Consider the following 8,735-nt stretch of genomic DNA (forward strand, 5'->3'; position numbering starts at 1 on the left):
TCCACAGCGGGCGTGACCAGAGGCCTCCACAGCCGGACCAGGGCCCTCCACAGCGGCACCAGAGCCCTCCACAGCGGGTCCAGAGCCCTCCACAGCGGGCGGCACCACAGCCCTCCACAGCGGGCCCAGACCCCCCCACAGCGGCACCAGAGCCCCCCACAGCGGCACCACAAGAGCCCTCCACAGTGGCACCAGAGCCCTCCACAGCGGGCGTGACCAGAGGCCTCCACAGCCGGACCAGGGCCCTCCACAGCGGCACCAGAGCCCTCCACAGCGGGCCCAGAGCCCTCCACAGTGGGCGGCACCACAGCCCTCCACAGCGGGCCCAGAGCCCCCCACCGCGGCACCACAAGAGCCCCCCACAGCGGCACCACAAGAGCCCTCCACAGTGGCACCAGAGCCCTCCACAGCGGGCGTGACCAGAGCCCTCCACAGCGGGCGGCACCACAGCCCTCCACAGCGGGCCCAGAGCCCTCCACAGCGGGCGGCACATCGGATAACGAAGGTAATGCACTACTTCGCCTATCATTGCTCTTTTGCGTCCTTTCTCTTTTGCATTGCAATGCATTTTTCCCGCCTTTTTCCTCCCTTGCTTTGCTGCACAATTTATGGCCTTTTCATCTTTTGCATTGCAATGCATTTTTCCCGCCTTTTTCCTCCCTTGCTTTGCTGCACAATTTATGGCCTTTTCATCTTTTGCATTGCAATGCATTTTTCCCGCCTTTTTCCTCCCTTGCTTCTTTCCCCTTCGGCATCTGACGCGAAGATGTGAGCCTCGTTGTTATTTTGTGCAAATTGAAATTCTGCGCCACTGGGCACTAATGTTGTGTATGTAATGAAATGCAACCATTCTCTGTTTACTCACAGGACGAAAAAGATTTTCGGTTGTCGCAAAGGATATATCGGGAGTATGGCGTGGTACCAGCGAATGGGTATAAACGTTGCCAGGATGATAACATTGGTGAGTGTAGTGTGCGCTGACACAACCATATCCACCCACTTGGAATGCTATTCAACTTTTTTTCTTCTTTCTTCCCCCCCCTTCAGGTTGAAAGTAGGCCTGAGATATGGGACCCAGCCGAGACGGGCTACAGCGACCGAGATTTAAAGGCAGACGCCTGGCTATCGGTATGCACTGGCATGTATCCCGATTGGGACTCCGGAACTGCTGCCCTCCACAGTGAAATACGTAAGTTTACACTCCTGAAACTGCTTTGTTGTTTCTTCCTTGGATGTACTCAGAACTGTACTGCATCTAACAACACTCTTTATTGCAGGTGTCGGTGGTACTGCTTGTACCCTGTTTAATTGTCCTTTTTCATTATTTGCAGTTAAAGATGTCAAGAATCGTTGGCGGTCGGTTCGGGACCGCTACAAGAAGCATGAAAAAGATTGTGAAAAAAGTGGCATGTCGCCTTCACAAAAGAAATGTCCATACCAGGAGCAACTGCGCTTCCTCCGAACTAGTCGAGTGTTGCGCGCGTAAGTGCAAATAACTCTCCTAGCTCGGGTTCGATGTGGTGTCATTTTGAGGTTCTAGGTCTCTAATGTTACTCTTGTTTCGCCAACAGATCCAGCGGGAACATTGGGGCCGCGCCTCCCACGGACACCACCGCTTCACCTGACAAAGATGGGCCGGGACAGGAGCCGTGTGACGATGAGTCCAGAGAAGGTACCCCAGCCTTGGAGGACAGCCAGCGTAGCACGCCCGATTTGAACCCCACTTCTGTTTCTCCAGAAGTGGGGGAACAAATTGTGTCGTGTGGCAATACTACTGCCCCTGCCAGCAGAGCATGTGTTAGCAGGGTGGTGACTTCCGCGCGGGCCAGCCGCAGCGTTGCTGCTGGCCCGCGTCGGAAGAATAGCAAGGCAGATGCCACCCAAGAGGCGCTGTCTTTATTACGCCGTTCTGAGACGGCCGACCAGTGGGACACAATGGGTACAGCCATTGCGTCCCGCCTTCGTGAACTCAGCTCAGAGCGGCAGTGGACAATTCCGCCAGTTCTGTACACAGTGCTAGAGATTTTCGGATCGCCAAGAGCCATTGCCGATAGCACTGCCATTATTGTGGCAATGAAAAATGCAGCCTTTCCTGTTCAACACTCAAACCGCATGCTGCCTGCACCCCAATCTTTCCCTGATCAACCGCCCAGGGTTTCTAGGACACCGGTATACCCCATGCACCATGGCTCTCCTGACACTGGCTACGGCGACACTGCCTTAGGCGGTTCCCCATCACAAGCGTCATTTCTATCACTCATGAATAGCCCTCTGCAACAGACATCGCAACAGTCCACCTCACGACTGTGCACGCCACCAAATGCATCTCAATGCATTATAGGAGAAAACTCTTTTACTTATACGACATTGGAGTAATCGCAAACGTTGAGTTTGGGATAACTGCAATGTCCTACAGCAAACCATCGGAAAGTACAGGTTCCGTGGTGCTGTTGCCGTGTCTGCCAATGCACGGATTATGCTGGTGTCCCAGAAATCCAACGGATGGTCATGGGAACGATTGGGGTTGCAAACATCGCTCACTCCCAGCTAAGATGTGCTCTGCGGCAAAAGAGGCAAGGCGCACTAATTCCATTACGGCAGTGGCACGCACGTAAATTTCTTTGCGGCCTGTGCTACTGTACGAGAAGGACTGCCTTTTTTTTTTTTTTTGTTTTCAATTTAACGCTGCCTTACTGTCCTCCAAGGTTGGGGTACATCACTTCTCTTGACTCATAGTCCTTTCTTTCCCTATATTTATTTTCATGTCTGTCTGTTTCCATGCTCGCTCTATGTTTGTAACAGGAGTTCGAGCATGGAAAAAAAAAATGGTGATGACAACAGGGCCATTCTGCGTGCCTGTTGCCATCATCATTTTCGCTTGCGGCATGACCGGCAAGTGTGGCCAGAGCTATACTGCTTGTGGATTGGCCAGTGAAGGAGAAAGTTAGTTGTATTCAAGTAGTGGTAATTGGTATGTGCGCTGAAAAAAAGTAGACGGCTCAACTAAAAGATATGTTTATTTTGCACAAAATAAAAAACCATCATTGTCTAACCAATTCCGTTTCTTTACAATGCAGATTATATGTTTTGTGCGCCGGAAAAATTTGGAGAACAATCTTTTTTGTGAAATATTAAAACATTTTATTATGAAAACTGTTTAACACAATTTTATTGAAGTTTTTAAATTAAAGGTGGAGGAGTGTCCTTTTGTGCCTTCAATAAAATACGTATTTCTCTACGCAGTTTGGTTTCCGCTTCCTTCTGGGGCTGGGCGCCGGGGGAGGGTCACACTGCAGTTAGGGCTGCACACCACCGACACAGGAGAACTGCCATGGCACGGTGCCTTCGTGACTAAGGAAATAGTCAGTGAAGAGTTCGCGTACCTGCACTGCAGTAGCAGGCGTCCTACCTCCCCCCCAGTTGATGACCGTGTCAAAGGCAGGATCAAGTTCTTCGACATCTACCTCTGGGCGATAGTCCCGGAGGTAGTTGTGAAGAACACAACATGCCTTGACAAGGTCATCAACTGTGTTAGGGTCTACTAACAGTGTAGTCCCTAGAACTCTCCACTGACTCACCATAATCCCGAAGGCACACTCAACCACACGACGTGCCCGGCTCAGCCTATAATTAAAAATCCTTTTCCGGGCATTCAGTCCTCTCCGCGGGTATGGGCGCAACAGGTTTGGCATCAACGGGAAAGCCTCATCCGATACCATCACAAAGGGGACTGGATGTGTGGTTCCCGGGAAAGGTTGTGGGGCTGGGAGCGTGACGCCATCTCGGAGAATTTGCATCCCAATCTGTGATGTTCGCAGCACCCGAGAATCCCCAGTGCTGCCATAGGCGCCGACGTCGATGCAAACAAATTTGCTATGTGCATCAGCCACGGCCATCAGGACAATTGAAAAAAATTTTTTGTAATTGAAGAATTTGGAGCCTGAGTGGGCTGGCTGAAGCATACGCACATGTTTGCCGTCGACGGCGCCTATGCAGTTAGGAAATTTGGCAACATCTTGAAAGCCTGCTGCAACACGTTGCCAAGTGTCCTCGGTAGGTGAAGGCATCACGATGGGCTGCAACTTCTGCCAGATGGCGCTGCATGTGCACCTCACAATTTCGGTGATGGTTGATTTACCAACACGAAATTGGAGATGCAGGGATGCATAGCTCTCTCCTGTGGCCAAGAAGCTGAAAAGAAGCAGAGAAGAGAAAAAAAAATTAGTACACAATGAAGACTTGCATTACATCAACACTTCTATGTATGCAGTATTCAGATATTGTTCTCAACACGAAATAGATCGGAGAACGCAGAAGAATTCGTGTGAAGGAAATAAGATTTGCAATTGAAAGGTATACATGGGATGTGGGGGGGGGGGGGCCGTGAAATTCTCACTATCCATTCCACACATGGTTCAGATTTCCATTCTCCCCATCCCAAACAAAAGGGGAGGGAGAATGAGAAAATGAAAACATGTTCCTGCTACACTCAGAAAGGTAACTTGGTCACGTTCACTGCCGGTGCACAACAAAGGTTGCCCAAGTTTGCTGGTCTGGTAAGTTCAACAATGTAGCTTCTGACAATGTCAATGAAGTCAACCAGCCACAAGATGATGCTGTTCTAATGCCACGCACGGGCAAATAAAGACCCACCCGTCCCGGTGAGATCGGGGTAGCCGTGCAGGTGTCATGATGGGCGTGGTGCTAATAACAGGGGTGCTTGATAGCCCAGCTGTGAAAAAGCAGTGTGACGTAATGCTATAGCATTACGTCCTACTACCGGAGCAATCAGTGCATAAAAAAAGGTACCGCGCAAAAATCACAGAACCAAAAAAAAAAAAGGAAAAACAAAAAAAAAAAAATAACTACAGTGACACAATAAGAAATGTAACTTACCGAAGGGTGATGAGCAGCCTTTCTTCTGCAGTGATCGCCTTCCTCATCTGCGTGTCCTGGTAGGTCAGATCCCGGCGCACCAGCTCCAGAAGGCGGTCAAAGGCCTCCAGAGGCAGGCGACAAAATGAGACGAACTTCTCAGGATGGCTGCAGAGAGAAAGAGAAAGGGAGAGCGGGCTAAAATTAATAACAATTCAGAGTGCAACATCAAACCTATTCCCATGCAACACTTCACTTACTTTTTAAGATCGTGGTAGAGGCTCGCAAAATGGCCCTTCGTCCCCCTCTCGGTTAGTAGGGGATGAACCCAGAAACGTCTCTGACGCCGGGAAGCACGATCAGTCTGAAGAAGAATAAGCACATGAATTTTTAAAGCACATTAACATGAATTAAAGCACATGAATTTAAAGCACATGACTGCAATTACACTCTAGTCCGCAGTGCATAAACAAACAACAAGGAAACTAAGCACACAATGACCACAAATCGCTCACCTTTTCAGATTGTTCTCTATCCATCATAAGCACAAATGTAATCAGTCTGCGTCGGTATGCGCGGCTCAGACGGACTGTTGCTCGGTCCATGTCTGCAGAGAAAATGGCCACAAATACAAAGCTCTTCCTACCCTATGCAGAAATGGGTGGGATCGATGACCTCACAGGAAACAGTTTTTTTAAGAATCTGCATCTAGTAAAATACGCAGGCAAATCTGCAAGAAAAACCGCGCCTCTCCAAAAATAACCGCTGCGTTTTTTTCCGCAACAAAGGGCCTGCGGATTTACCGGCGGCAGAACCGCAGATAAATACGCGGTCAAAAACGCGTCTTAATTGGGCCATTGCATGCGGATTTGCCGCAGAAACGGAAAGGTTGCGGCAAATCCGCAGCGGCAAAACCGCGAACTTTCAGCAACAAATCCGCCCTGTGTGAATCCAGCCTAAGTGTTGCCAAATCGCTGCGCCTTTGACTTTAGCACACATCATACTTCCCAAAATGTACAGATGGTAAGCCATGTGAAGTAGTGGTCAAAATGACATATCACCAAAGAAACTATATTCAAAACATCTCCGGTTGTACGGCAATGGGAGATGTTTGCATACTTGGTAGTCTTGTACACGTTTGATTAGGTTTTAGGGCTGAGTCTTTGGCTTACTTCACAGTCTTTTTGGCTTTATAATACACAAAGATCCCATGGTGGCTCTGCTATATATTAGACCACCCTCCTTTCCTCCACTGCAATTTAAGCTGCTCCTATTCGTTCTCCTAGCTGCAAAACAAACAATTGCACAAGCTTGGAAGAAAGGCATAGTCTCCTCTCATGGCGTTATAGTCCCCCAATCCTGCCTATATACTATACTATCTTATATACATGAGCAACTTACCATTATTCTCCTGAATTTTAATGCTAAATTTGAGAAAATCTGGCTCTCCTGGATTCAGTATACTTACCCACCCATTCAATCTTTAACAGGACTCTAATCTCTATCTGACCTCTGATTTAATTTTTCTAGTTTGGAATAACAAGGTGGTTATACACACCCAAAACTTTCTCCTTTCTATTCCCTGCATCTTCTTTTGGCTGATGTTGAACTTACGTTGATATGGTTATTCTCTCATCTTCAGCTTCCAATGTTTTACATATTAAAACTTGGACAACATGATGTACATGATTATGCAACTTCCTTGAATTGTTTCTATGTTTGTACGTTTAAAAAAATGTTTAATAAAAAATGATTGACCAAAAAATAGGAAAGGGACCAACCTGGAATGGGCCCCTCTGTACAGAGGCCATGTTGCAACTGCAAGAGGTGCCTGTTTGTTATGAACACCCTTGGATATGTGGCCAAATGTGTTCCCCCAGTCCCTCTGATGTATAATGACTGGTAACACCAGATGTTTTCACAAAAGCTTGGGGTGCTACACACTGGCAGCCACGTGTGTTGCTAGCCAGACTGTTGAACTTGCAACTATATGTAGTCCCATCATGCACACAGTCCCAGAATCTCTGCATGACTCCTGGACACCTGGAAGAGCAGGCAAGTTTTCTGGGTGCAGCAATCTCTTTAGGGTGCCCTTACACAGTGCAGATTTCTGCTGCAACGTTTGACAGATCTCAGCTGATTGCCAGATGGCACCTGGACTCATCATATTGTTTGAATTGATGAGAATGTCCTGCCCGACAATCAGCGGGAATCCACTTGTGGTTTTAGCAAACATCCACTCTATGTATGGGCACCCTTAAAGTATACTCACCTCTCCATGTGAGTAGTGTCTGTGGTGGCACCTGTTCATGCAGTCCTCTTCATCCACAGGTGCCACCACAGACAACATCCTGACGCTGATGAGTGTCAACTGATCTATTCTGGGTTCTGAATTAAAGAAGTCTGGGGTCTTGATTTGGAGTATATATTAAAATGTAACAGAACTTTTAAAAAACTTCTGACATGTCATAGTGACATATAAGATGTTTTGGTCAGTGGAGGTCCGGGTGCTAGGACAGTCGTCAATTGCTAAAAGGAACAAACTGAATTGCTCATCTGAGCTCTGAGCCAATTCATCTGTTTCTGGCTTTGTTCAGAGTGGTGCACAGGCCCCATCAAAACTTTTTGTGGAGTTCGTACACCGCTCAACGATACAGCCATATGGGCACAGCACCCAATCCAGCACTTCTGCCTGTTTATTTTAGCAATCAGTGGAGATCTCAGCATGCGGATGTCTACTGACTAAAACGTCAGAAGTTTATAAAAAGTTCAGTTGCACTTTAAGGGATCTAAACTTTTTTAGTTTAGCTGGTCTGGGCTCTGTTTTTGGTAAGGGAGTATGGTCTGGAGTCACGATTAGTTAATAATTTCTAGACTGAGGTCTGTATTTTGGTGTCTAGTCTAGGAACTCAATTTGAATTAGGGCTGGTCTGTATTCATTTTGGGGTATAATGAAGGTAATCGTAAGTCCTATTTATGGTTGAAATGCTGTAGTTTGTGTCAGGACTGGCGTCTTGTGGGTACTCCATGCCTACATCGCCTGTCCTGTCACCCAGGCTGCTGCTGTGTAGCACAGGGGAGACCAAGTCCTGGTTACCTCCCCTGGCCACCGCACTCCTCCTCGCCGCTGGGTTGCTGGGGACCATGGCAACCAGGCATGCTTCTATCCCCGCCTGTTCTGCAGGGCTGGGGGCATGTACCCCAGCACCGCTGTGACTCTCTGCTGCCGTCAGACTCCCTGCCTCAATCAGCTGCTGGGGCAGGAGCTCTGACAGCATTTACATGTCTCAGTGTGCTCCTGTCCTTGCCAGTGCTAGTTTGGTCTTCCAGCTGCACCCACGTTTTCTTGTATTTTGACTCTCTGCTTTCTGGACCCGACTTTGCCTTTGCCTGACCCTTTTGTACTGCGTACCCTCCCGTTGCTGACCTGGATAGTCTGACTTGCCTTCGTGTTGTTTGTTCCAGTGTCTGTCTGTTTGTCAGTCCCCGTGTCCTGCTTCCCTAGTGATTGTAGGGACCGTCACCGTTGGGCTTAGCCCAGGGGGGCAAGTAGGTAGGGACATGGGTTGCGGGCTTTCAGGGACTTCCAGTATCCCGAACCCCAGTCCTGACAGGTTGGGGCATATCCTATATAAAGTAGTAGGACATAAGGTCAAATATTTTGCTTCATATGCCACCTAGTATTTCTGTTATTCCTTAACGAGTATGCTATAACAGTATACATGGAATGCATTTCTAAATGGCAGAGAACAATTATAAGCATGGCCTATAGGTGTCTATTTTTTGTGTATTAGAATCTTCAGACTTGCCTTCTCCTTCCTATCATCTTCTCTTATGTCTCATGTGTGTTCTGTATATTT

The 8,735-nt window shown here is 48.0% G+C and overlaps 1 protein-coding gene across 1 annotated transcript; it reads left to right on the top strand.

Annotated features, from left to right (window-relative positions):
* Window positions 1-453: 453 nt before the first annotated feature.
* LOC136591286 (uncharacterized) lies at window positions 454-2,376 on the top strand. Its single transcript, XM_066588505.1, has 5 exons — window positions 454-505; window positions 868-961; window positions 1,048-1,189; window positions 1,332-1,482; window positions 1,572-2,376. The coding sequence occupies exons 2-5, from the start codon at window positions 911-913 to the stop codon at window positions 2,374-2,376; spliced, it is 1,149 nt and encodes a 382-aa protein (XP_066444602.1). The 5' UTR covers window positions 454-505; window positions 868-910.
* Window positions 2,377-8,735: the final 6,359 nt, after the last annotated feature.

This window comes from Eleutherodactylus coqui, unplaced genomic scaffold (assembly GCF_035609145.1).
Source record: "Eleutherodactylus coqui strain aEleCoq1 unplaced genomic scaffold, aEleCoq1.hap1 HAP1_SCAFFOLD_28, whole genome shotgun sequence".
Lineage (NCBI taxonomy): Eukaryota > Metazoa > Chordata > Amphibia > Anura > Eleutherodactylidae > Eleutherodactylus > Eleutherodactylus coqui.